The 24469-nt window shown below is 56.1% G+C and overlaps 18 protein-coding genes across 20 annotated transcripts in view; 7 read left to right on the top strand and 11 right to left on the bottom strand.

Annotated features, from left to right (window-relative positions):
- The window catches only part of H310_08336, a 4802-nt gene extending 3985 nt beyond the window's left edge, over positions 1 to 817 (bottom strand). The window contains exon 1 of the mRNA XM_008874040.1: positions 707 to 817. Coding sequence (XP_008872262.1) covers positions 707 to 725 — 19 coding nt within the window. The 5' untranslated portion in view covers positions 726 to 817. The remainder of the gene's footprint in view (positions 1 to 706) is intronic.
- A 1313-nt stretch (positions 818 to 2130) lies between these two features.
- H310_08335 (hypothetical protein) lies at positions 2131 to 2437 on the top strand (the record flags this gene model as incomplete). The annotated part of the gene is made up of 2 exons (XM_008874038.1): positions 2131 to 2133; positions 2204 to 2437. The coding sequence occupies 2 exons, from the start codon at positions 2131 to 2133 to the stop codon at positions 2435 to 2437; spliced, it is 237 nt and encodes a 78-aa protein (XP_008872260.1).
- Positions 2438 to 2442: 5 nt separating this feature from the next.
- On the bottom strand, positions 2443 to 4868 carry H310_08334. Of its 2 annotated transcripts, XM_008874036.1 has the most exons (2): positions 4787 to 4868; positions 2443 to 4736 (listed from the first exon to the last, which is right to left on the bottom strand). In XM_008874036.1, exon 2 carries the CDS (start codon positions 4469 to 4471, stop codon positions 2516 to 2518), a length of 1956 nt encoding a protein of 651 aa, XP_008872258.1. In that variant the 5' UTR covers positions 4472 to 4736; positions 4787 to 4868; the 3' UTR covers positions 2443 to 2515. The 2 variants fall into 2 exon arrangements, with proteins under 2 accessions (XP_008872258.1, XP_008872259.1); XM_008874037.1 differs by having other exon boundaries at positions 2443 to 4868.
- Positions 4869 to 5071: 203 nt separating this feature from the next.
- Positions 5072 to 6463, top strand: H310_08333 (hypothetical protein). The gene is made up of 2 exons (XM_008874035.1): positions 5072 to 5825; positions 5872 to 6463. The coding sequence occupies exons 1-2, from the start codon at positions 5124 to 5126 to the stop codon at positions 6094 to 6096; spliced, it is 927 nt and encodes a 308-aa protein (XP_008872257.1). The 5' UTR covers positions 5072 to 5123; the 3' UTR covers positions 6097 to 6463.
- A 178-nt stretch (positions 6464 to 6641) lies between these two features.
- Positions 6642 to 8342, top strand: H310_08332 (hypothetical protein). Its single transcript, XM_008874034.1, has one exon. It carries the CDS (start codon positions 6700 to 6702, stop codon positions 7534 to 7536), a length of 837 nt encoding a protein of 278 aa, XP_008872256.1. The 5' UTR covers positions 6642 to 6699; the 3' UTR covers positions 7537 to 8342.
- H310_08331 (hypothetical protein) lies at positions 6658 to 9000 on the bottom strand. The gene is made up of 4 exons (XM_008874033.1): positions 8481 to 9000; positions 8334 to 8427; positions 8175 to 8278; positions 6658 to 8135 (listed from the first exon to the last, which is right to left on the bottom strand). Exons 1-4 carry the CDS (start codon positions 8982 to 8984, stop codon positions 7722 to 7724), a joined length of 1116 nt encoding a protein of 371 aa, XP_008872255.1. The 5' UTR covers positions 8985 to 9000; the 3' UTR covers positions 6658 to 7721.
- A 569-nt stretch (positions 9001 to 9569) lies between these two features.
- Positions 9570 to 11486, bottom strand: H310_08330 (hypothetical protein; the record flags this gene model as incomplete). Its single annotated transcript, XM_008874032.1, has 2 exons — positions 9570 to 11258; positions 11307 to 11486. 2 exons carry the CDS (start codon positions 11484 to 11486, stop codon positions 9570 to 9572), a joined length of 1869 nt encoding a protein of 622 aa, XP_008872254.1.
- A 12-nt stretch (positions 11487 to 11498) lies between these two features.
- Positions 11499 to 12758, bottom strand: H310_08329 (hypothetical protein; the record flags this gene model as incomplete). Its single annotated transcript, XM_008874031.1, has 1 exon — positions 11499 to 12758. One exon carries the CDS (start codon positions 12756 to 12758, stop codon positions 11499 to 11501), a length of 1260 nt encoding a protein of 419 aa, XP_008872253.1.
- A 315-nt stretch (positions 12759 to 13073) lies between these two features.
- H310_08328 (hypothetical protein) lies at positions 13074 to 13883 on the top strand. The gene has a single exon (XM_008874030.1). The coding sequence runs from the start codon at positions 13101 to 13103 to the stop codon at positions 13830 to 13832; it is 732 nt and encodes a 243-aa protein (XP_008872252.1). The 5' UTR covers positions 13074 to 13100; the 3' UTR covers positions 13833 to 13883.
- A 439-nt stretch (positions 13884 to 14322) lies between these two features.
- Positions 14323 to 15492, top strand: H310_08327 (hypothetical protein). Its single transcript, XM_008874029.1, has one exon. It carries the CDS (start codon positions 14348 to 14350, stop codon positions 15434 to 15436), a length of 1089 nt encoding a protein of 362 aa, XP_008872251.1. The 5' UTR covers positions 14323 to 14347; the 3' UTR covers positions 15437 to 15492.
- Positions 14332 to 16273, bottom strand: H310_08326 (hypothetical protein). The gene is made up of 3 exons (XM_008874028.1): positions 16004 to 16273; positions 15656 to 15960; positions 14332 to 15603 (listed from the first exon to the last, which is right to left on the bottom strand). Exons 1-3 carry the CDS (start codon positions 16212 to 16214, stop codon positions 15529 to 15531), a joined length of 591 nt encoding a protein of 196 aa, XP_008872250.1. The 5' UTR covers positions 16215 to 16273; the 3' UTR covers positions 14332 to 15528.
- A 1804-nt stretch (positions 16274 to 18077) lies between these two features.
- H310_08325 (hypothetical protein) lies at positions 18078 to 18653 on the bottom strand. The gene is made up of 4 exons (XM_008874027.1): positions 18553 to 18653; positions 18424 to 18479; positions 18256 to 18359; positions 18078 to 18197 (listed from the first exon to the last, which is right to left on the bottom strand). The coding sequence occupies exons 1-4, from the start codon at positions 18620 to 18622 to the stop codon at positions 18113 to 18115; spliced, it is 315 nt and encodes a 104-aa protein (XP_008872249.1). The 5' UTR covers positions 18623 to 18653; the 3' UTR covers positions 18078 to 18112.
- Positions 18654 to 18682: 29 nt separating this feature from the next.
- H310_08324 (hypothetical protein) lies at positions 18683 to 19411 on the bottom strand. The gene is made up of 3 exons (XM_008874026.1): positions 19329 to 19411; positions 19233 to 19278; positions 18683 to 19165 (listed from the first exon to the last, which is right to left on the bottom strand). The coding sequence occupies exons 1-3, from the start codon at positions 19390 to 19392 to the stop codon at positions 18925 to 18927; spliced, it is 351 nt and encodes a 116-aa protein (XP_008872248.1). The 5' UTR covers positions 19393 to 19411; the 3' UTR covers positions 18683 to 18924.
- An 87-nt stretch (positions 19412 to 19498) lies between these two features.
- Positions 19499 to 20384, top strand: H310_08323 (hypothetical protein; the record flags this gene model as incomplete). Its single annotated transcript, XM_008874025.1, has 6 exons — positions 19499 to 19546; positions 19602 to 19643; positions 19699 to 19797; positions 19847 to 19924; positions 19973 to 20012; positions 20119 to 20384. 6 exons carry the CDS (start codon positions 19499 to 19501, stop codon positions 20382 to 20384), a joined length of 573 nt encoding a protein of 190 aa, XP_008872247.1.
- Positions 20371 to 20954, bottom strand: H310_08322 (hypothetical protein). The gene is made up of 3 exons (XM_008874024.1): positions 20864 to 20954; positions 20754 to 20800; positions 20371 to 20671 (listed from the first exon to the last, which is right to left on the bottom strand). The coding sequence occupies exons 1-3, from the start codon at positions 20883 to 20885 to the stop codon at positions 20408 to 20410; spliced, it is 333 nt and encodes a 110-aa protein (XP_008872246.1). The 5' UTR covers positions 20886 to 20954; the 3' UTR covers positions 20371 to 20407.
- H310_08321 (hypothetical protein) lies at positions 20928 to 21671 on the bottom strand. Its single transcript, XM_008874023.1, has one exon. The coding sequence runs from the start codon at positions 21639 to 21641 to the stop codon at positions 21066 to 21068; it is 576 nt and encodes a 191-aa protein (XP_008872245.1). The 5' UTR covers positions 21642 to 21671; the 3' UTR covers positions 20928 to 21065.
- Positions 21672 to 22121: 450 nt separating this feature from the next.
- On the top strand, positions 22122 to 23387 carry H310_08320 (hypothetical protein). Its single transcript, XM_008874022.1, has one exon. The coding sequence runs from the start codon at positions 22166 to 22168 to the stop codon at positions 22889 to 22891; it is 726 nt and encodes a 241-aa protein (XP_008872244.1). The 5' UTR covers positions 22122 to 22165; the 3' UTR covers positions 22892 to 23387.
- On the bottom strand, positions 22945 to 24463 carry H310_08319. Of its 2 annotated transcripts, XM_008874021.1 has the most exons (5): positions 24094 to 24463; positions 23927 to 24034; positions 23654 to 23879; positions 23470 to 23610; positions 22945 to 23371 (listed from the first exon to the last, which is right to left on the bottom strand). In XM_008874021.1, exons 1-5 carry the CDS (start codon positions 24438 to 24440, stop codon positions 23099 to 23101), a joined length of 1095 nt encoding a protein of 364 aa, XP_008872243.1. In that variant the 5' UTR covers positions 24441 to 24463; the 3' UTR covers positions 22945 to 23098. The 2 variants fall into 2 exon arrangements, with proteins under 2 accessions (XP_008872243.1, XP_008872242.1); XM_008874020.1 differs by having other exon boundaries at positions 22945 to 23610.
- Between the last annotated feature and the right edge of the window lie 6 nt (positions 24464 to 24469).

Genomic DNA, 24469 nt, shown 5'->3' with positions numbered 1-24469 from the left:
CCGGACCCGACGCCGTTCCAGTAGATGTTGTCGCCGTGGCTCAACACCCGGCTCGGCGTTGGCTTGAGCATCGCGGCAGACATGCCCATGAGCTCGGCAACCCACTTCTGGGCATGGTAGTCGACAAGGTACCGCGGCATGGACGTGTCGACCTTTCCTGCATTCGCCCCTTTGCTGTACAGCTTACAGCACGAGCCAGGCGAGCTACCGTCGTTGCCGCGTCCTGTCAAGATGGGGTAAAGCGGACGGTTCACGACAGAGGATACGAGCAACGGACCTGTGGTGCTACCCCAATCCCCGATTGCCAACATCGTCAGCGCGGCCACGTCAGTCTCGGGGTCGACGAGCACCGAGGTGCTGGCGGTGGTGGGAACGGTATCGGCCGACGTCGAGTTACTCGTCTTGCCAGAGGACGCACCGTTGTTGGAGGTTGGTGTTCGGGTTCCAGACGACGACGACGTGCCTGCAGCGGTCTTGCCTGATGTCGAGAGCACAATGGCTGTGGCAATACCCCCTGCGATGAGCAAGACACCGATCGACGCCAGGGCTATTTTCATCACTTTGCTTCCTCCAGTTGAAGTGGCATCGTCGTAGCTGAATCGTTCGTCCAGGATGGGAATGATGTCTGTGTCGCTGATTCCAGACGCCTCGTGCGCATCTAAAGGTTCTGTCAGTCACGTCGTAAAGTGGTCGTCCATCCACGTACCTGGTCGCTTCGGCGGCATGCTGCTGGAGACGTTTATGTGCGGTGTGGTTGATGTGGAGGGGGCCGCGCGGCAACGGAAGGACTCGCGATGGGAATGGTCAGGTGTCGTGCGTACAGTACGTTGTCCCTGGGATGTTTTTACGCCAAATTAGCCGACTATTTTGACGGAAACCATCGAGATGTCGTGTTGGGACTTCGACTTGGAATGATATGCACGGGACGAACGTACTACTACTTTGACAAAAAATCCTCGATATTTTATAAAAAGTTGATTGAAAACGCAAGTTGTTCACAAGGTGCCACAAGTGTTTCTGCAGCAACGTGAAATGCTCGCCTTCTGCGATCTCGACCAACTCACGACTGCTGCACTCTAGAGGGAAAAAAGAAGCATGCGCCAGGGAGCCGCTGGAGTACGCGAAAAGCGCCACCACATGCGTTTGCCACTGCGACGTACGCCCACCCTGCTTGCAAAAATGGGTCAGAATCACGAATGTGAATGTCTTTGCCAAGACGAGTCTTGGCATCCAACAAACGCTATCGTCGATACTAAGAGTAATGTTGGTACGGCACTCATGCAATAGTTGAAAACATGCTGGAAACTTTCACGACTGTGCTTCAGACAATAGAACAGTGTAATGAATGAATGATTATATCCAAAGTTTATTTCTCGGAGTACTCACAGGGCTCACAATAGTATTCACTCCGGTCAATATATTTTTAGTGAATATTTGGCATAGGAATAATGTATTCTATTGCATTGCGAGTTTTAGGATATATTTGACATGTCACAAGGTATTGTTCAGACGTTGGAACAATAGATTTTGGGAATTCAATACTACTTCAAAATACAGTACAAACGAAAAGTGCTTCAAGCATTTTGTATTATTTTGATAAATATTCGACATAACTTACAGTAGTCTTGTGGATAACCAGAATTGCAATCGAAATAGCGCATCAATACTAGTACAGTATATTGCAATTTTGAGTAATTATTGCAGCATGTACGTCCAAGCAGTGGGTGTGTCATAGACCGTTGAAATCTCACAATTCGAAGAGTCGGACCTAACATTTGTCACGACACGAAGAAGACTTCTTCCTCGTTGCATAGCGGCATTTTTTCGTTCGTTCAGGGGATTTTCGTGGGTATCAAGCATTGCTTATACCAGTGGTTTCCAGTAAGTGTGTGAACACATTCAACTGAATTTCTTCTACGGAGTGTGTAGTAATACTACATCTTCGTTAGTAGATAACAAGTACATAGTATGCAATGTATTGACAGGGCATTTGTATATAGGGATTTTACCACCTTCCCTAAGGAATTTCCTTGTCGAATATTGCCCTAAGCAGATCAAAACTTGCCCGCACCGCTAGGACACCGCCGTTCCGCCGCATTCACTGAGTCCTTCCTCATCCCGTCCAACGTCATGGTAACGTATTCCCATCGGCAATATTGCGACTATTGCATCACGATAAGCTCATGTTCGTGGCGTGATGTAGACTGCGCTGTTCAACTTTACTGGTATGCTGACAATGGTGCTGCTCATCATTTGCACATGCACGTACATCCGCCTCAAGATGCCGACGATTTTCGACCGAGGGCAGTTGCCTGGGAAACACGAAGGATTCACGGGTTTGTGCTGGAAGGCATCTCGCATCGGAGAGCGGAAGAGCGAGTATGTGGCTGCCTTGCTGTTGGCAATGGCGGTCCACCGGTTGTTCTTTGCCGTGTAGGCTCATACAGAATGCAAAGTCTCTTGATATCCATCATTGAGCACAAACCGTCGTGTGTGTACAATGCATGTTACGACTCTACTTCCCTGACAGCACCACATGCGCTTGCTTGGCGACTTTCTGTCGCTTGTCCAGGGTCTGCATGCGCGCGACAACGTTCCCCAGGTTCTTTTGCTGCATGAGTTCTTCCTTGATCTGCTTGAGTCGCTTCTCCTGTTTCTTCTTGCCGGGGGTGTGTCCATGGAACCGGTACGAGATGCGGCGGAACGCTTCTTTCTTGGTCAACAAGCGACCAAACTCGTCGCGGTAGTCCAACTTGACTCCGTCCTTCACTTGCAGTTCGTCTTCGATGTGCTTGTCACGGTGGTCGTTCGCACGGCCCGCCTGGCGCACCTGGACTGTCTCTTTGAGGTCGCCGCGATTGCGAAGGAGCGCCAACGTTGCCGCCATGCCGGTCTGCACGAGAGGCTCTTCCACCCCCCACGAGTTTTCATCTTCGCTCTCACTCTCGTCCTTCGTCTCTTCCATGGCAATGTCGTTGGACTTGTCGTCTTCACTCAACTCTTCCTCGACGGTCACCGTCTTTGTTGGTCGAGCCGGCACCGACGACGCCCCGCCGACAGCACCCGCGGCCGACGCCGCTCGGGCAGCTTCCCTCTCTTCGAGGGCATTCTTGACGCGAACGTCGAAGTCCGTGGCTTCGCTAAACACAATCGTTTGGATCGGTCCGTGCGATGCGTCACCACCATGAGGCACCGCGCTTTCTTCTTTAAACGCCGAGATCTGTTGCAGCACGCGTAAATCGTTGGACGTTTCCGACGACGACGTGTCTTGTTTGGCTTTGGCAGCAGCCACGACGAGCGCCATCCGTCTCGATCGCGCCAAGGACTCCCCGAGCTCTTCGTCAATGTCTTCGACCGCGACGGGCTGCTGCTTCATGCGGTCCATTACGGTTTTCACCTTGTCGTTTGCGCGCTGACGGGCGAGTTCAAACCGGTTTCGGCGGGTGATTTCGTCGATTGCGACGTCCGACGGCTCCGCCGACCGCTTGCCATGATCGGCGGGCTGGTTCCTCGATGCTTCGACTTCGAGTTGCTCGACAAGCGATGCCGTGGTCTCCGTGTCGTCGTCTGCGTGATGACTTTGACGCATTTTTTGCTTCTTTCGGAGTTTCTTGGACTGTTTCTTTGAAAAGACGGCCATTTCGGACGCCGTAAAGTACTCCTCTATGTGCTGCTTCTTATGCGATGCAAGCGAGATCGATACAGGGCCGTCGTCGTCATCGCCGTCAACTTGCTGGGACTTAGCAGGATGCTTGGGTTGGACTTGATGGACCCCCACGTCGCCCAGCGCAAACTTCTTGGATTCGCGAAGGGCGGCCAACTCCTCTTCTTCGTCGTACTGCGCCAAGAGCCGCACGGGCTTCCGAACGCCTTTTTTCGACCCCCCCAAGATCGTCGTGAACTCGTCGTCGTCGAACCCGCTGTACACTGGTCCGGTCGCTTTTTTCATGCGCGCATCCCGCTCGGCGCGGCTGTCGGCTTCACGCAAGTCAACGTTCTCCAATTCATCGCTTTCGTCGTTGACTCCGCTGCGGTCATCGGTGAGCACACGCTGATCTTTAAGCGTTAAGATGACCTCGTCCCCTTCCTCGAACGCGTGGGCGTCGTGAGCCACTGTCAGACCCTTCAAGTCAGCTGCATCGTACTTGGCGGTTGTCGCCGCCGATGTGGAAGTTGCAGGAGCGATCGCAGGCGCTTTCGACGTGCGGCTCTGGCGCACCCAGTCCAATGCGGACTTTGGTCCTTCACTCCGCAATGCCTCACCGAGACTTTGGCCCTTGAGCTTTTCCGTGAATTGTCGCTTCTGTTTCGACTTGGCCAACGCGTCCTGCAGGGCTTTCTGCCGCACCTCCTCCGCGACATCCTCTCGCGATTTCGACAAATTCACTTCCTTTTCCTTAGACGCATTCGTAAGGCGAAGCGGCTTGAGCCCCATCGAAAGTCGGAGTTTGTTCGTTTCTTCGATCGTCATGCTAATTTCACCGTTCTTCTCCGTTGTCGACACTTTCGGCGCGGCAGACGAGACGCCACCCGAGCTTTTTCTCGAATCGATCGCAGAGGTCGAGACCGGGGGAGTTGACTTCCCCTTGTTATTGGAGCTATCGTTGTCGTCCGTGTTCTTGCGAACCCGCTTCGGACGATGTACGTCGCGTGGATCTTTCTCGAGATCGCGTCCTCGTTCGTGCTTTCGGCTGTCATATCGGCCTCGACTGCGAGATCTATGCCGGGGCGGACTTCTACTTCGAGAGCGATGTCTAGGCACAGGACTCCTGGATCGATGTCGTACCGGACTCCTGCTTCGCGCCATGTCGAGGTGATCAAGCGGCCGACCTTAGAGTGGAGTGGCCCCCGTTTTTTCTCGTTGGAACGAGAACCTGGGAAAAATGAATAAAACTACATAACCTTTTCTCAAAATATGCTAAAATTTGTCGAATCCGACCCTGAACTTTCGCCAAAACGACGATACTTGGCTCGGTGTTATTAAAAACGACAGAATATTTTGAGATATTGACGACTTTGAACGAATCAAATGTCCTTTTTTCGATGTATTTTCAGCTTTTCCGCATATCGACGACCGGCAATTCGTGGAGCAAGGCGCACATTTTCGATCAGGAACCGCCGTCATGCACGCGTCTTTGGCGCGGCATTGCCGCACGCACCGTCACCACGTCACCGCGATTATGGGGCGACAAGGAGTTCCATGTATGTTGATGTCCACGCAGATCCCTCCACCAAGTCCTCGCTCTGGCATTTTCAACACGAACTTTGACGTGACTCAACCGAAGCACCAAGAACGCATGGAGAGGTGGAAGTGGGTGCTCGACCTTCTCGGGTACTACAATGAAGACGCACGCATCAGCAGCAACTCTGCATTATTGTACCACAGCTGTGTCAACCAAGCCGCGCACCCGTCATTCTACCGTGCGCTAGACCTCCCGACGGATTTTCGTTCCCAGCAAGCCTTGCTGATGGTACACGTGTGGATCGTCCATCGCCGACTTATCTCGGTCAAGTCCTCGGGCAAGGACGATCCTGGCAAGGTTCTGCAGGAAGCGTTGTTCGATCGACTGTGGGAGGACACCGTGTTCCGCATTCGGCACCAAAACGTGTCAGAGTTGACTGTGAACAAGCACTTGGGAGAAGTCCAACAGCGCTGCTTCGGCCAGTGTGTTGCATTCGATCAGCACTACAACGCGGCTGGTTCCAAGACTGCCCTCAACGACGCCGTTTCACGCCACGTCCTCAATGTGGAACCGCATGCCAAGCCCAAGCAGGCAGCGCTCTTGGCGACGTATATCCAGCGCGAGCTCAAACATGTCCAAAAGGTGTGTCCACTCGCGATGCTCTTGCTCATTGTGCTGTCACATGTAGGCGAGAATGGAGGAACTCGAATCCGGTGCCGTGCCTTGGGGCCCTCCGCTTGCAGCCAGCACACGCACGGACGCGACAGTGCCACAGGATGACTACGACTTCGACTTGATCGGGCAACAATACGGCGATTGGCGTAGCGCGTTGGACATCCGAGGCAAGAAGTATTTCTGGAACAGCATCACACGGATGTCGGCGTGGGAGAAGCCCCAGAAAGCAGGGCACTAGATCGTTCAGCCTACCTCGTTAAACTCCATGTATCCACGATGGTTGTCACTTCCACACTGTTTCGCCGCCCATCCATGAGCTTTGAGTAGTCGACCCTTCATCATATCCATGCATATTCATCGTCATTCCGCGTGTCTTTGAGAGGCATCTTCAGGCGCTTCCTCCATCCCTCAAGAGTTGCATAATATTGCGTGCGCTTGAAGCCAGGACGATGTAGTCTGTTCGCCTCCGCGGGATTCTCGTACATCACGTCCGCGGAGACGACCTCATGCTGATCCACGCACTTGGGGACCTGTCCTTGCTTGGCGGTAAATACAGGTGCGGCGCCTCGAGAACGAGCTTCCCGCGCCGCGTCGGCAACCGCGGCATCACTTCCTAAGTTCAACCAGATGCCGGACGCCGTGTCCGGATACGCAGAACGATTCCAGGGATGACGCAATGCAATTTGATTGGCTTATGGACAACTTCCGTCGATCTGATTGGCGGATTTCACATCAATTTCCGCCCGATCTTGGAGATTCGTGGAAAGTGATAAATCATGGGGGGCTGTCGAGTGGTGTCACTTTCGAATCTGCCGCGTCCCCCTCACATCAAAGCAGCACCATGCCCGCGACCCTGTACAAAGACATCGGCAAGAAGGCCAACAACACGATCTCGGACGATTACGATTTCTCCCGCAAGTTGAAGGTCAAGACCAAATCGGCCAACGGCGTCACGTTCACGACGGAAGGTTCGTTGGGTGCCAACAAGTCGATCCTCGCCAAGCTCGGCGCGAGCTTCAACCACTCGAGCGGGTTGAACGTCACCAAGCTCCAAGTCACGACCCAAGGCCGCTTGATTGGTGAAGCCGAGATCAACAACGCGTTGGTCGACAACTTGAAGCTCGGCTTTAAGCTCGAAGACGGTGGCAAGAACGCCAAGCAAGTTGCCACGGTCGACCTCAAGTACACCCAAGACGCGTTCACGACCCACACCGAAATTGACGTCGCCGGCAACAACGTGACTCAAAACGGTGTATTTCACTACGACAACTTCGTCGTCGGTGGTACCACCGCGTTCTCGTTGGAAAAGCAAGCTGTCTCGGACTACGGTGGTGCTATCGGGTACAAGGCCGCAGACTTTGAAGCGTCGATTGTCGCCAAGAAGTTCTGCAAGAACCTTGTCACCTCGTTCGTTCACTCCCCCAGCAAGGACGTCACCTACTCTGCCGTGTACGACTTTGACTCGAAGACCGGCGGCAACACGTTGACGGTCGGTGGTCGCTACACCGCTGACAAGGACACTACGTACCTTGCCAAGGTCGATTCGGAAGGCATTTTGTCGTTGGCGTCGATCCAAAAGTTGCGCCCGTTTGTGTCGTTGACCACTTCCGCCCAAGTGGACGTGAAGAACTTCGAAGGCGATGCCCACAAGTTCGGCTTCGGTATCACCCTCGGCTAAACCACTGCCGCGATATCCTGACTTCCGCGAGGGGTGTGCGACGGAGGTGCTTGGTGCGTAAGTGTGTGCTGCTCACACTAGAAATGCGTTGGCCAGCGCACTCGCCATGCCATGCTTCCCCTCTCTCCATGGTCCACGGAAGCGACATGTAAAACCACAAATTTAAAGTTCCCATCCTACTCGTGCTACAACGTAAACTCATGCGAAGTCCGGCCGTTTGCTGTGGCTGCGTCGTGGTGGTAGCCGGGCGACGCAGCGCTGCAGTCGAGCAGCACCACGTCAGACATGGACGATCCCATCGAAGACTCGGCAACGTCGCGGCAGCAATCGACTTCGAGTGCGTTCAACTTGGTCAATCGGACTTGTTTCGGGGCGTGCTGGATGACGTCCTTCGACGCTGGTGGCGCCACCTTCTTGGATGGAGTTGTTATCGAGACCGCATTCGTGTGTTGGGGAGACTCAACGGTGCTGCCATCGGCTCCATGGTCGCTAAGGTGGTGCGGCAGCATGACCGACAGCCGCTGGTTGGCCGCCGCCTTGGTGGACTTCCGCATCTTGTAAAACCTGTAGAACCCAAACATGGCCGTGATCGTCGACAGCTACCACCGCGTTAGCGCCGGTCGACGTCGGCATCGTACCCCGCCAGCAGCATACGTAATGATCTGGCCCCACCGCTTCCAGAACGCGTTTCGCAGACATTGCGGGGGGCCAGCAAAGTCCTCCAAGCACGTGCACACGCCGTCTACGTGCGATCGACACGATGAGCGCCAACTCGACCGACACATCGAGTGACGCACTCAGCATGGCCCCTCGCACTGGGTCGCAGTCGCCCGTGGACACTGGCGCAGCTGGCACCGCGTCCGAGCACGTCGATCCATTGCCTGGCGTAATCTAGTCGCCGCCATGACGGCCGTACTCACAAACATGCATCATGGCTGGCGTACTGTGATCGAGAGCTCCTTGGACGCGATGCACCCGCCCTGTGCAAACGCTCGCAAGAACACCTTGCCTTCCACGGCGGGGCAGATGAAAAAGAACCCGCCAGCCTTGGGCGTGGCCGCCGCGCTCGCGTTCGTCACTTGCGTCGTCTTGGGCTGGCCAGTTTTTAGCGCGAGGTACTTGACGTCCATGGCGGCGGGCCATTGCAGGCGCAGCCAGTTGCCGGCCGGGAATCGCATGTCCGTGTCGGCAAACGTCATGAGCGTGAGGTCGTACGTTGGCTGGCCGAACACGGCAGGCTGGCACGTTTTGTCAAAGCAGCACGTGGTTTGAGCGGCGGCGCACGCCGTAAAGTCGACGGCGTCAGCGCTGCCCACTTTGGGCTGGGCGAGGCACGTAGCACAGCACGACTCGGGCGAGTCTCCCACGGGCTGGGCGTCAATGTAACAACACGACACGACGGCATACCAGAGCAACATGCCCATGGACGTGCGTCGATGGGATGCCATCCACGCCTTCGCTGCGAATCGAGAGATGTGCAGGAACGGGCCATGTGCAGCTATTTTTAGGCACGGCTATACAATTGGTGGGCCATATTTTGATGTTAAAGATTTATTTGGTTTTATTGTATTCATGTATATTTTTTCAATTTTTGTATATTATTATCCAAATACTCTTGGGCATCCTAATTATTTATTTAAAAATTCTGAATAAAAAATAGAGTTTAAAAAACGCTATAAAAGGGGTATATGCCCATGACGGGGCACATCCCGTCGTGTCGATCTCCTCAGGAGCGAAGACGCGCAAAAAGAGCGCATGGGCTGTCGCGTCAAGAGGTGGCGCTGATGCACTGGACGGGCGGCTTGCATGCAACGTGCGGATGCGGCATTGCGGTGTCTCGCACGTTCGGTGAGCTCAAGGACGCGCCGGACTCGCGCGAGCGTCCACGAGAGAAGACTGTTTCCTTCGTGGGTGAGAGATCTGGGACCGCTTTTCAACACGTACGAGCACCATGCCATTGCAATCTCGTGTTAACAATGGGACAACGAGACGATGGCTCTATTGCACGTGCGGTGCTCCACGCGACAAGGGTTTCAACTGTCTTCGTCGCTGGCCACCACATGCATTCGAGCTGCGGACTTGGCCGTCGATCGTTTGGACAACGTCTTTTTCCTCGTCTTGTCGGCTTTGGGCTTGTTCACGTCGGTGGCCGTCGAGACGAGCAGGGCGGCCGGCATGGGAGTAGATGTGGCGGTAGTCTGGAGCATCTCGATCGCTGCTCGCTTGGCTTCCTCGATGGCGGCAAGGACGCTCGCGTTCATCTGTGTCGCAGACGCGGGGGGAGTTGGTGCGATAGCTGGCTTGACCGGCGCGAGAGGTGGAGACGAGTTGCGACCGCGTTGCGTGGACGAGGATGTTACAAACTTGTCATCGTCGTCGTCGTCGTCGTCACTCCAGAACGAAGACGACTTGGCAACGACAAATTCTTGGTCGCCACTCGATCGCTCCCCATCGCTGGCGGCGATCGCAGGTGGTTTAGCAGCACTTGCTTGCGTCGCTTTTCGACCCGTCGGACTGCTGCTGTGCTCGCTGCCCGAGTCGAGCAGGTCCAAGCGGGCCTTCACACCGCGCTTTTTGGCCCTGCCACCCGCGGCGTGACGAGCCGGGTGATTGATCGATGTGGGGTTGTCTACGGGCTGCGTCGACATAACATTGACCACCATCAACGATGGCATGGCAGGTGGCAAGGTCGATTCGACTGGAGTCGTCGGGATCTCTCGTGTGGAAATGGACGGCCGTTGAACGACTGGCGGCGGCGGCGCAACAACGTCGGGGCGGCTGTCACTCGAATCTGGCAATGGCGATGCACTTGGCGCGACGGGTGGCGCATGGGCCGGAGGATTCGAATCAACGTCGCTTTCGTCTAAGATCACGTCCAAGAACACGTCGTCGTCGCTCAAACCATCCGCGGCTGCTTTCGACGAAGGTATGGGTGCCACTTGAAGCACAGGACGAGACGCAAGAGATTCCCGTGGCGAGGCGGGGCCAGCTTCGCTGTCGGATCGAGTTGCTGCAGGCACAAAGTCCTCAAGCGACTCTTCATCCTGGGCTTTCTCGGCGTGGGTGGAATGAGTTTGTGCCAAGACCGTCCGCTTGCTGTCAGCGGTCAAACCATCATCGGAATCATCCGAGTCGGCAAAGCCCGGTCGAGCGACCACGGGTCGTCGCGATGACGCCGCATTGGTTTGCTTCGTCATCGAGACTTCATCCGAGTCGCTGGAGTCGCCTTTTCGCGCGGATGGGACTATGTCGTCATCCGAGTCTTCCACGACAGGAGGGCGACGCCGGGTGCGTCTCGGCGACAGCTGCACCTGCTGCGTGGTCGGTTCATCCGAGTCACTCGCCTGCTTGCACTGCTCTTGGTTGGCAGCAGGGCCATCGACCACTTCCTCTTTGCAAAATACGTGTCCCGTCGCTGTCGTCCGGACGCCTTCATCGTCCGACATCTTGTCTTCTTTGGCATCCCCTTGGTTGCTCCTTCCATGGTCGTGCGTGGAAGATGGTTGGATCGATTTTTTTTCCGCGGCGGCGGACGCCTGCGTGGGTGCAGGGGGCGTCATCGCCCGGGGCGACACAGCTACATATGCCTTGACGTCTGGCGGAACGACGCCGCCGTGGCGGGTCTCCTGCACGTCGTCGTCGGTATCGGACGAGTCGCTGTATAGAAAATTTTGTTTGCGAAGCACGCGTGGCTGCTGGCCCAACGTTCGCACCACCACGTCCTAATCAAACCAAACAATGAATCGATACGGCATCACACGCACGCACACCTCGTCGTCGGCGGAGCTTTCGTCATCGGAATAAAACTGGCCCATGTCGGTGGACACTGTAAAGTCCTCGAGGGTCTCGTTCTTGTCAAACGAGCGCCGCTTGGTTCCGGCGGCGGAAGCTTTTCCAGCAGTGTTGTGGCTCGTCTTGGTAGGTTGACTTGGGGGGGATGTCTCCGCCATGGCCTGCTTTCTTCATCCCGTGGTCGAAACGTCAGCAACCTTGACCTGAATGTGCTCTGTGCGGAGTGGACTTGGGGCCTCGGGCTCGACGTCTTCAGCGGCAATGTCCCCTCGCTCCGGCAGGTCATCGTCGACGTCGTCGTCGACTACAACTGCAGGGACAGACTGGTCACGCGCTTCTTCGTCGAGTTGGGTCAAGGTTTCGTCATCCTCTTCCATATCTGGCATGCGCGGTCGCAATGGCTCGTGGCGAGGGGATGGCGTCGGTGGTGACGGCGGTCGAGGGGGCTGGGGTCGAGGAGTCGACACGTTCAAGTCAGTGGACGTCGCGTCATCGTCGAGATCTTCGTCTGTAGCATGAACTGTCGACTCGGTGCGACTTAGCGCGGACGGTGCTGTACTGGACGTAGCGGAGGTCGGTCGACTCCCAGCGGAGCTTCCACTTACACCCGACGGATTGCGCCGTCCCGTGCGAATGTCGGCGCCTGCCGCGATCGTGTGGACAAAATGACTGTACTTTTGGGTCGAAATGGTCGCGTCAACGTCGAGTTTCGCGTTGGCGAGGTCGGTCTCGAGAAGGCGAAGCTGCTGCTTGACGGTGGACACCTTCAAATGCAAGAAAGGAATCGCAAGATACGTGTGCAGCGCCTTGAGACCGTAGCAGTTGCTCAGGGACGCCTCAAAGTAGTGTTGTTCTGCCGGCCGACGGAACGTAGGATTCTTCATGTCCTTGGCATGGCCGTACAAGAGGGACTGCACGTCTTCCTTGAAGATTGCGCGCTTCAGAGTATTGTCGCCGCGCCGCAGATCGCGAAATGTACCAATGATCAACGTAGGGATGTGCACGGGTACGAGATCGAGTTGGTGTTTGACGTACTCGAGGGTTGAGTACTTGGAGATGTCCATGAGAAAGATGACTCCGTGAGCGTTCTGGTACACATCGACGTTCTGCGCATCCACAGGCGCGACGTGGTGGCGACCTTGCGAATCCGAGTCAAGCATTGCCGCATCCACACCGTCTGCACTGTCCTTCAACCCAACGTCGACAACGTCCCAGACCTCGCATTTCACGCTCTCTTCCGAGCTTCCCTTCATGCTCCAGTGGATTGACGCTGTTTGAATCTCTCGCGTGAGTTCGTGAGTTTCTGGGATCGGTTGGCCTTGCAACCGCGCCAGCAACGACGTTTTCCCTGTCCCGCGTTCACCCCGGATCAACAACTTCATGTTGTACGTGATTTCCCCGCGGACCTTTTTCCGAATCACCTTGTCCATTCTCCTGATGGACCCCATGGGCGCGGGCACTCCCGCGGGCAATGGCGTCTGTGTCCCCGGCGGCGGTTCGACTGGCCTGCTTGCATCGTTCCCCATCGCCGATGCGCTTGCAAATTTGTTGATGTCGCCGTACAACGGTTGTATGGTACCGTACGATGTACATTAATTAGTACGTACAGTGCGTACGATCTAGTCCAACGCCGACATTCAAATTCAGTATGACGGAATGTAGGTCGTCTTTGCCTCTCGAATTGGGCTTCATGGGAAGAATGTATGACGTTTGGTCGATTTTCTTGGGGGTTTTCATTTACTTTCTGGCCTGCCGCCGCTTACGTGGACACGATGAACTTGTTTGGACGGAAGGCGCCGGCGCCGGTGCGGACAAGCCCTGCTGACACTGCTGAGACGATCCGCAAGATCAGGGAACAGCTCGACACACTCGAGAAGCGAGAGGCTCACATCGAGAAGAAGATGGAGCTGCAGTTAGAAGAAGCGAAAAAGAAGTCGGCTGCAAAGGACAAGCGCGGCGCTATCTTTTGCCTCAAGCGCAAGAAGATGTACGAATCGGAGATCGAAAAACTACAGGGCGCGCGCATGACGTTGGAAACACAAGTCATGACGCTTGAGTCGACGCAGGTCAATATGGCGACATTTACCGCACTTCGCAGTGGGGCGAATCAAATGAAGGCGATCCATGGCCAAATGAATGTGGATTCCGTCGACGACATCATGGACGACATCCAGGAGGAAATGGCCACTGCAGATGAAATCGGTCGTGCGATTTCCCAACCCCTCGGCAACGCCTTGTACGACGAAGACGAACTGGAACAGCAACTGCGGGAATTGGACGACTTGGCCATGGAAGAACAGTTGGCTACTCCGTCTCCCGTCGCTGCACCCGTCCAAGCGAGACCACAACCCGCGCAGGCGGCGCCTGCCCAGCAACCTGCGCAAGCCATGTTCAACTTGCCTGAAGTCCCCACCCATGCTGTCTCTCAGGTCAAAGTCACCGGGAAAGCTGACGCCGACGAACTCGAAGAACTACGTCGACTTGAAGCGTCCATGGCGATGTAATGATCCTAACGGGACACATATTTGCTAAAAGTTGCGCGTTATCTCTTGTCGTTTCATGCAGTGCGATCTTCGCGCCGCCATCGCGTCTTGTAACGTGACCGTTCCAGGGCAGCGGGGCGTCACAGTACGAGGCACACTCCTCTGCGCAGTCCTCGTTGAGAGGGTAAATGTGCGATGTGAAGTCCACATTTTCCTGCACCTACCGCTCTAAGGCGACGTAGCTGCTCTCTCCGACGATCTTCTTCCTCATCGGGACGGACGGCAGCGCACGCATCGTCCTTCTTCCCAGCAAACATGCCCATTTCCGACATCTCCCGACGTCGTGGTTTGATTGGTTGTATGTAAGGGCTTTTCAGTATTCGATTCGTTTTGATTGGATAAAATCGATAATTTTAGAGGTATACACGTCATTTTAGCCAATGAAGCATCATTGTGAGCCGCCAGGTTGCGGCCAGTGGTTCTCGAGATTTGGACATTTGAATTCAATCATTGGATATTCGTCGCGTTGAAGCATCATGCGCGTCATCGTCGGCGATGAAACCGGGCTCGTCAAGAACGTAGCTCTCGAAGCAGCCACTGCCACGATGCTCACAGGCACGGCGCAGGGCCGTAGCAAATCTGCTCGGTACCTGGCATGGTCCGACAAGGACGTGGTCGTTGCGCGCACAAACGGCGACGTCGACTGTGTCGGTATCAACGGTGGGTCGCCGTGGAGCTTCACGCGAGAAGGCAGCCCTGTCGGGATGGGCGTTGTCGCAGAATACGGGTCGATTGTGCGCTGCAACACGGCAGGACGTGTCGAAGTGGTCCACCCGTTGCACGTGAAGCCGAACCCGCCTGCGTTCAACGTCGGCAACGACATTCACACGCTGCGCGTGAATCCATACGCGTCCAATGTGATTGCAATCGGTGGCAAAGAGCGCGACATGAACGTGTGGGACTTGCAGACCCAGCAGGCAGTTTTCAAAGCAAAAAACGTCACCCACGACAACTTGGACATGCGCGTCCCTGTGTGGGTCAAGGCCATCACGTTCTTGCCGCCGACGTCGGCCGCGGGTGGCAGCGAAAGTGGCCACCGTCTCGTCGTTGGTACAGCGTACCATCAGATCCGCATTTACGACACGAGTGCGAAGCGACGACCGGTGCTGGAGACGTCCTTTGGCGAGCACCCCATCACATCACTCGTCGTCCAGGACCACCGTGTTATGTTTGGCGACACGGCAGGCAACGTCAACGCTATCGACATGCGAACTTTCAAGCACTTGGGTCGGTATCACGGTCCGGTGGGGTCGATTCGAGACATGGCACTGCATCCGACGCTTCCGTATGTGGCGTCCGTCGGGCTCGATCGCATGGTGCATGTCCACCACATCGAGGCGCGAAAAGCCGTGCACACGTACTATGCCAAACAGCGGCTCAACGCTGTGCTATTCACAGACGAAGGCGTCAAGGCCGCTCCGATCGCGGCCGTCCCGGCGGCGGAAGACGTTGTGGAGGACATGGTGAGTGACGATGAAGACGACGAGGCGTACGAAGGCCTCGAGATTGACGACAATAGCAGCTACATGGGCAGCGACGCGTCCGACGACGATGGCATGGAGTAGCATGTCAACATCAGTGGAAGCTTTAATTACTAATCTAGACGGAGTGGGGGAGTCACGGCCCGTGGCAGAGGTCAAGGCACACACGCAGCGATTCAGAGGCCGCGATAGTCTTGCCGGTCGACCCGATTCTCAAAGTCACTGATGGCTTCCCGGCGAGCTTCGTTCAACTATATAGTAAGAACCATGGCATGAGGTTCGCGAGCTAGCATGGCACCGTACATGGCGCTGCACAATCGACTCGGCCGACTCGACATCGTTGTCGTCGTTATGGCGGCGAATCGAGTTGGCCGCGACGATCTTGGGCCGGCCGTCGGCTTCGTCGTCATCGCGGACAGGGTCGTAGGCGCTCGCTTTAAGAAAGCGCTTCACGTTGGTCACTGCGGCCAGGTACCCGTCCTTGCACGCTTGCTCGTACCCGCGGTCGTGGCCGCGGCCCCACTGGTCGCAGTAATGGAACACGCCATCCGTGATGTGCGCCAACTTGGACGCCGACGCCGTGCAGTATGCGCACCCGGCAGCCGTCCCTGCGGTTCGACGTCATGGTGTGGGTGAATCCTGGTTACGTACCAGTCGTGTACGCTTCCGTGCATCGAGAGTAGAGCGCGGGGCGTGGCACGCGGTATCGGAATGGCTCGCACACACCTTCTTGAAACGTGCCGACGAACGCCCGGCATTCGTTCAAGCAGTCGTCTTCTTCAGCCGTGCGACGCAGGCGATAGGCATGGGTTGGCACGACGGCGAGCACCGTCGCGAAAATAGCAAATCCAAGCACGTGCATGTTGTAGAGTGGTTCGTCGCGGCGGATGTGCTTGCAGGGTGCCAAGGGCTTGGGCCGTGGGCTATTTTTAGCATGGAGCAGCGTCAACCTTCGCGATCAAGATGGCGGGCGGCGTTGGGGCAAAGGTGCCAAGGAAGACGGACAGTCGCGCGCCCTACTCGGTGGGGTGCACTGCAACCCATGCAAATCGGAGCTGCGCATGCCAGCGACGTTGAATGGATGCGTGCATGGATCCGTGAGTGTGGTCCATCGACATAAAGGTTGCGCGCCGGCGGCAGACCTGGCGGGGGCCCGAACGATGGCGCTGCCATGTTGGGTGCTTGGTTCACAATGCGCTTGAGTAAACGAGTGCGCCGTAGTTGGTTGCTCTAGCCTAGCTCAGCGATTTGTAAGGCCATACGTCATGCGATGCAAGTTACCATGCATGAAGGCGCCATGGCATTGCGGTGGCTGAATGTGTCGACCGACGCCACGATCCATCCAAGCGAGAGCACGACAACCGGTCGTTGAATGTTCACGAAAACGCATTCGAGATAAACCAATTGGTGATCCTGTCGAGCCTGGGGTCATGCGACGGGTGGGCGGATCGAAGGCGTGAGGTGGCTTCTGCCGCGCACACGCCGACGCTGGCGAGGCTCGTCTCTCATCAGCACGTTCCCGACAGAGTCCTGCTTTGAAAGTTGCCGCGCCAGGTCCCACGTCATCAGGTCGTGTGCACGAGGGAAGCATTCGCAGCGATGGCAGCAGTGATGGTGTGCATGTTGTGCCTCCTATCTTTCTCCATCATGCAGCGACGACGCTTTGAAAATCGCGCTCGAGTACGCCGACTCTTCATGCTCATGGCAGGTGAACGACGACACTTGGAAGTGAAAAATACATGACCTTCGGAAGAAGGGAAAGCAGTACAGCACAGAAGGCAGTGCCGTTGCTTCAGTTGAGCGCATGAATCACCGAGAAGGTGATGGGCATGGCAGTCGCAAACTTTTACCACTTGGTGCGGGGCTGCTCGTACGCGCAAACTTCTCCATGTCCATCGAACCGAAGGCATAACGAACTCTGCCATCGCTGGCGCGACAGAGCATGGTCTTTTGAGAGTTGGGACGTCATGACGCGCCCACCGCAATGACGATATCACGGAGCAAGCCCTGGAAGGCACGGAGTCGCCATCTCCGAGTAGTTCGACGCGCCCAAAGAGGTCGGTGTAGCCGCAGGCAGGTCCTTGCGCGCTGCCGAGTGCGGGGACATGGCGTGGATGCAGTGGTTGCAGGACTACGCTGATACATACAGGTCGTTCGTGCTCCTTGTGGCAAGCTCACGATGGTGCGGCCGCGGTGGCGTCGAATGACGAGGAGGCGCATATTGAGCTGCTTGGCAGTCTTGTTCAACCTGCACGGCACTGGCCATGCATTGCTCAAGCGCCGCGACGGACATTCGTCACGTCAAATAATCCCTTGGCCGGCGTGCTGCACACGCAGCGCATCAAATGCGCCGCGTGCAACAGATACGTCGCGGTCATGGCTTTCTCAACAACGAAGTGTGCCTGCAGCTCACTGCCAAACACAATGTCGCTGTCGCAGCGGGCATGTCCGTCCAAGTTGTAATCATGGTTCCACGTCAATGGCAACTGGAGCCTGGCGTCGATCGACGGCGACAATGCCAGGCGCAGTGGTTTACCTCGTTATGATGCAGCGCACACTACACGCTGGAAGAAAATGCGGACGGCGTGAGGTGTGGTGCGCGAAGCTCTCGCGGCATGCGTGTGAAACGAGAGATCGTCCTGTCGTCAGAGGCGAGCGAGGTGCACAATGTGCGAGTTGCTACATCTTCGTGATGTTTGGGTCGCCGATGAACATTGGGGCCGGGTTCGAGTGGAATGATTCATCAGTTTGTCCGCTTATCTACTTCTGCTTCTTCTTGGGCAGGTACTTGCCGCGGTGGTTGAAGACGGCGAACTCTGGATTGGATGTGATCCAGTCGAATGATCTAGAGAAAGGAGCGGCACGTTAGTGCACCAAGGCATGCACCCTTTGACCAGTCGTACTTGGTGTTGAAGAAGTCGGTCGACCGGATCGGCGCAAAGTCACCGGCGGTGACGAGAACGCCGACCAAGAAGAAGAGAAACGAAACAGCCAGCTCGATCTTGGCCTACAACAACAAACGACGGGTTCAGCGCATGCAAACGTGGGCGACTGATGCCTGTGCGACGTACAGCAAGAGGCGGCAACGACGCATCCGGCACTTCCGCGAGCTTGACGTACTCTTCGTCTGAACAAAGCAGCAGTCGTCATGGGGTGGCGTTCACTCGAGACACTCTAACAAAGCCCGGCCATCGACTTACATTGCAGAGTGTAGTAGCCTGCATGAACAAGGAGGACGCTGCCCGCGGCGATCAGGACCTTTCCAGCCATGATGTATTGGATGCCGGTCTGTTTGTGGGGGCAACCAAGCCTATGAAATTTAATATTCATTGCAGATTATGTTTCAGAGTACACTTTTTGTGCAGCTGTCGGAGCGAACGCACGAGGCCGCCAAGGGGCTATGCTCACGATGCAGCGACGATGAAGATGCCTGTGTGGAGACATGCGAGAGTGGGCTAGGAGTAGCGGGGGACAAGGAGCCGGGTGCTTGCATCATGGCAAGCCATGCAGGATCGTATTGTGTGAATGGAAGCCCGTGTCGACTTGCTCACACGCCACACTTACACTCGCAATCACTTCCATTTGAACGCATTTAGGCTCGTCTTCTTCTCGAGTTGCCCTTTCTTTGTTCTCAAACGATTCGACTGACGCCGAAAGTCATTGTCGCCGCCGACGGTGCCGGGATCAGCGTACATTGGTCGTGGATACGGAATCTTGTAGTGCATGCCAACTTCCAACCTCTGCTCGCCTTGTTCGAGAGCATGTTCAATATCGTCGACACGCTTGAGATGTCGATTCGCTTCAAATGCTCGCCTGCATCACAACAACGCTCGCATCAAATTCGTCACGCGTGGGGCATTCCCATGTCAGTGTACCATACCTCCCTTCTTGCTTGATGTACTCACGCTCCTTCTCTGGGCCTTCCCCTACGCCATGGACATAACAAGGAGAAATCTCCATGAATATGCTGCCTTACACGTCCTTGCAACACGCAGGATTCGTCGATACAGCGCCAGCGCGCGGTGTGCCGGCGACGACATGGTGGCGAGGTGATTCAGTTTGCGATGTGATTGGTGCATGGAATACTGTCGTTTGATTGGATAAAATTCAAGAGGGTGGGGGCCGAATTTCACACCGCCACAGAACATGGTAAGGCAGCGACGGCGGCGGCGGCGGAGGCACGCGTGTGATGCCGTCTGCGCGTCAAGATCGAACCCAATTCAATGCTAATGGGGAATAATGTGGATAGTTGCCTTTGTCACTGTTGCAGACTGCCCAAGGGGCGCCTATGGTACGTCTGCGCGACGGGGATACGCGCTGGAACTCACGTACCATGCTCTTGGTAGTTGGTGGAACTCAAGAGCGGTGACACATACAACGGCCAGCTTGTGAACTGCGATACATGGATGAACATCAACCTTAAAGACGTGATTTGCACGGCAAAGGTGACGGTCCAGAGTAGGTCACGACATCGAACGTTGACATGGTGTGTAGGATGGCGATCGCTTTTGGAAGCTTCCCGAGTGCTACATCCGCGGAAACACCATCAAATACATTCGTATCCCGGACGAGGTATGCGTGCCTCTATTGTTCTTGATGCGAGTCGTTGCGACGGTGTAGGTATTGGACATGGTGGTCGAAGAGGACCTGACAAAGAAAGGTAGACATCGAATCTGCATCCACGACATTGTGCGCGACTTGCTCGAGTTAGATCGAAATGCACTTCGTGGACGTGGGCGAGGTGGCCGTGGTGGAATCGGCAGCAGAGGCGACGGCGGGGGCCGAGGTGATGGTGGTCGCGGTCGTGGAGAAGGTGGTCGTGGACGAGGCGACGGTGGCCGCGGACGTGGCCGAGGCAGCGGTGGTCGCGATTCGAGCCGCGGAGGCGGGCGGGCGAGTTCCCGTGGTGGCCGTGGGTATCATGGCGAGACCGCATAAAATCAAGGAGAGGTTGAATTCCCCTTGTATGTCTTCCTCGCAAAGCATGCATTGTCTGCATGCAAAACAGTGCAAGAACCCGCGAGACAATTGAAAACGTGTACTAGCATTCGAGCCTTATTTGGCGTTGGTGCTCGGGCCTTGGGGGTTGTTCTTAATTAAATAGGCCGCGAGCCATTCAATGGGGTTGGGGGGACGCTCCTTGACCAAGGACGACATGCCCTGCAGCAAGATTGGCACAACCGTTTGGTCCAAGTACGCTCGGATCGGAAGCGACTGCACGTCGAGCTTGGCAGCAGATTGATCCGCGGCCTTTTCCGCATTCTTTGCTTCCGTCGCCTCGTCGTTATCTTGCGTCTTGGACTCCGCAGCTCCGTCACCCTACGAAGCACAACCATTCGTCACTTCGTTCGACAGTGAACAAGTTGCGGCCGGCCGTTCGTGCGCCAAGATCTGCACCCACCTTGGGGTCAGGGGCAACGCCTTGGTCTTCTGTGGTAGGAGGCACGTCTACACGACAGGATGCAGTGAGCTTCCTTCTCGGCCATCGATCATTCCATGCGGCAACAGTACCTTTCACCGCTGCATCGGCCATCCTCGACTCTCGTTCACTTGGAAAAAGAACGTTAATCCACCACCGACTCGGTACCGGGCGTCCGGATACGACTGCTCGATGGCTCTGTATCCGGACTGAGCCCTCTTGTCACCATGGCGCACGACGCGAAGGAACTCCAGGACCAGCCCGACACAGATATTCCATTAACTCGACACCATGCTACGTCTGGATGCGCTGGATTGGGTCGCCAGTGATGGGATTGATGCCGGCGCGTGAGCTGTTGAACTGCAAGTTTGCCGCGCGGACGGACGCGCGATGGCGGATTTCCATGTCGGCCTGCTTGAGGCGCTCGCCGTCCTTTCCGTCGTTGTACTTGAGTGTGATCGGGTTGAATTGACAGCTCGACTTATTGCGACGAGCTTTGCCACCATCTTCGCGGAGTTGGTCCCACCGTTTCTTTTCCTCGGCCGATTTTGCGTCCATGGCCTTCCACCGTTGATCTTCGCGAATTTGGTTGTCACGGCGGCGAGCGTCGTAGGACATTTGGTGCTTTGCAATCTGCGACTCACGCGCCACTTTTTCTTCCCCCGCCACGTCTGTGTGGAATCGATCCGCGTCGGACATGTACCCTTGCGACCCCACGGCCTGCACTGTCATGGCGCTGCCAGAAATAGACGTGTCCACGCGGACGTACCCTTCCTTCCGCGCACGCAGTCGATCCTTCTCCCATGTCTCTTTGTCTCGCACGGCCTTGCGCTCATCGCGCGTCCGAGCTTGGATGTTCTTGAACGCCATGGCAATATGGTGTTGCTTGTCTTCTGGAGCATCTAATTTTAGTTTGCCAAGATGAGACCTCCACACGACATCCGGATAATGCTACTCTATTTAGGGTATTTCAGCGCTTTGTCGTGTCATCTTCCCACCCAATGAACGCGTCAACACTTCACCCATGTGTTGCGATCAACATAGCGCGCCTGCCCTTCGTGCTGAACAGTGAACGTTGCGTTGCCACGGCTATTATGTTCTCATGCCACCATCCGCGTCAGAACGGCGACGGGACTGTAAGATCTCGGGTGGGTGATGTGCCGTTGCCCAGCCCCACGTTGCGTGGGCCGCATCTGTTTAAGGCAATTGATTCGATTGAGGGTGTGAATCGGGCTGAATGACCCTAAACAAGGTGGTATCCGGAAGGATGTGGCACCTGCGAGCCAATGGGAGGCCGTCCTTGGAAGGTCCTCCATGTGAGGTCAATGATAACATCCCAAGCCAGTCAATCCGAATTTTGCGAGTTGACGCGTACACGCCGCAACACATCGCCGATGTCTCTCGCAGCGATCCCGACGAAGGCCCTGTTGGCGGAACTGGAAACGCGCCTGGAATGTGCTGGCAAGAAGGAGCGCCGCACCGTGTTCATCGGCCCGCCTGGCTGCGGCAAGGGCACTCAAAGCCCGATTGTCAAGGACGAATATTGCTTGTGCCACTTGGCCACGGGCGACATGCTTCGCGCGGCCGTCCGTGAAGGCACTGAAATGGGCAAGAAGGCCAAGGCCGCCATGGAATCCGGCGCGCTGGTCACGGACGAAATCGTGATCGGGATCATCAAGGACGCCATCAAGAGCCCGGAATGCCGCCGCGGGTTCATTCTCGATGGGTTTCCACGCACGGTTGTCCAAGCCGAGAAGTTGGACGAAATGCTCGCGTCGTCTAATACGCAAGTGGACAAGGTAGTGAACTTCAACATCCCGGACCAAGTCTTGGTCGAACGCATCTCGGGACGTCGAATCCACCCCGCCAGCGGCCGCAGCTACCACGTCAAGTTCAACCCACCAAAGGTGGCAGACATCGACGACATCACGGGCGAGCCCTTGATCCAGCGCAAGGACGACAACGTTGCGACGTTGGGCGCGCGCCTCGAAGCGTTTCACAAGCAGACGCAGCCTGTGATTGATTTCTACGCTCGCCAAGGCAAGCTCGTCGAAGTCAATGCGAACATTAGCATGGACACCGTGACCAAGCAGATCCGAGAGAGCTTTGGCACCGACTAATTGCCCAACACACGTACACTGGTCCTGTTGAGTGCTCATGGGAGGGGGTTTGCGGTTGCACCAACGGCTGGAACGCATCGTGCGCCAATGCGGCTGGCACCGTCTGTAGATGGATGTGTGCAACGTGTTGGCGGTGGGAATCGGCAGGCGGCAGAGCACCTGAGCCATCAAACGACTCGAAGATGGAAACTCGTATTATGTTTATTGCTAAAAGTACGTGAAGATGCAGACTTCGCAGGGCTCGACAAGCGGTACGACGTTTCCAGCCCAGCTCACCGTTCCATTCGTCTGCCGCGGTTTGTCCGAGCTGGCGGGGCATTGCGGCGGCGACACGTCGACGCCATTGACATGGGTCAGGAACACTTCTTCGTCCGGCATTCCGGCCAAGGCACATGGCGACCCAGGAACGGCCTGGACAACGATCCATCCGTCTTGTTGGCGCACAGGCTTCAAGCCCAAACTCCCATTTCGTTTCGTCACCTACCGCAACACTCACAGCATGAGAGCACAGTGCGCTGCCAGTCACCGAGCGGGGACCCCAACGAGCAAAACATCCCGCGGACAACATGCAGGTCTACCTCGACGGTCTGTTCGTTGTCAAAGCTAAACCAGATCCGCACGGCTTGAACAAATCCTCGTTGGAGCTCGGTCTCCATGAGGTTGTACACGCCTTGGTAGAGCACGTGCGGCCCATGGCGAGAGATGGCACTTGGGCACGCCTGCTGCATGCATGAGCGACGTGCATCGCGTAGTCAAGCAAACCATGGCCAGAGGAAGCAACGTTGTCTGGACGCTGTGCGTAGTGACGGGTTTCCCAATGCCTGCGAACTTGCGCAGGGTCTCCTGTGCACGAAAGGTCGTCTGGAGGATATCTTCGTACTCGTTCTGGACGTGGCCCCTCGCCGTCCCGATGATTCCACCGATGAACGACGTCGATGCACTGCTGCTATCGCGTCGGTCCGACCGCGATGTGTTGAGCTGTGGAACCCTGGGACTGTGTCATGCGGCCAACGAGCCACAAAAGATTGAACGTACCAGGTGCCAACGTGCCAGTGCGGATCACAACGCGGAACATGCGCTCGCGACGACGTAAGTGCCGCTTTCGAGGGAGTAGCGTTGGCCCGCGTGATGACGAGACGTGGACTACAACGGTGTACGAGTCTAATGCGGGGCTGTTGGATGCAAAGGATACACCGGCCTACCTGTCTGCAGTCGTTGTGTCGATGTTGATGGCGCTTCCAATCGCAGATGTGATCAGTGGGCGGGCAAAGATGTCCAAGACCCATTGAGACATCGACGTGGATATCCATGCTTGCAACTGGCTCGGCTCAATCGAGTCCACGTCATGACCAAGTGGCATATGATACAGCTTGATTTCATGTGCCCCTTCCAAAGTGAACAAGTCCTCTTCGGCGTAAATGGCATGGGCCCACCGGAGCTTGACTTCGTCGACAGACACCATGCCTTCATTGTCCCCGATGGGGACGTCGACTTCTACCTCCTTGTACTCGAGGAACCCATTGTTCTTGCTGATCTGCACCCGCACCATCACCGCCGCCGATGCCTTTTTTTACAAGA

The sequence above is a fragment of the Aphanomyces invadans genome (assembly GCF_000520115.1).
Source record: "Aphanomyces invadans strain NJM9701 unplaced genomic scaffold supercont1.17, whole genome shotgun sequence".
Classification (NCBI taxonomy): Eukaryota; Oomycota; class Saprolegniomycetes; order Saprolegniales; family Verrucalvaceae; genus Aphanomyces; species Aphanomyces invadans.
The sequence above is the reverse complement of the archived record's forward strand: the minus strand, read 5'-3'. Positions and strand labels throughout refer to the sequence as shown.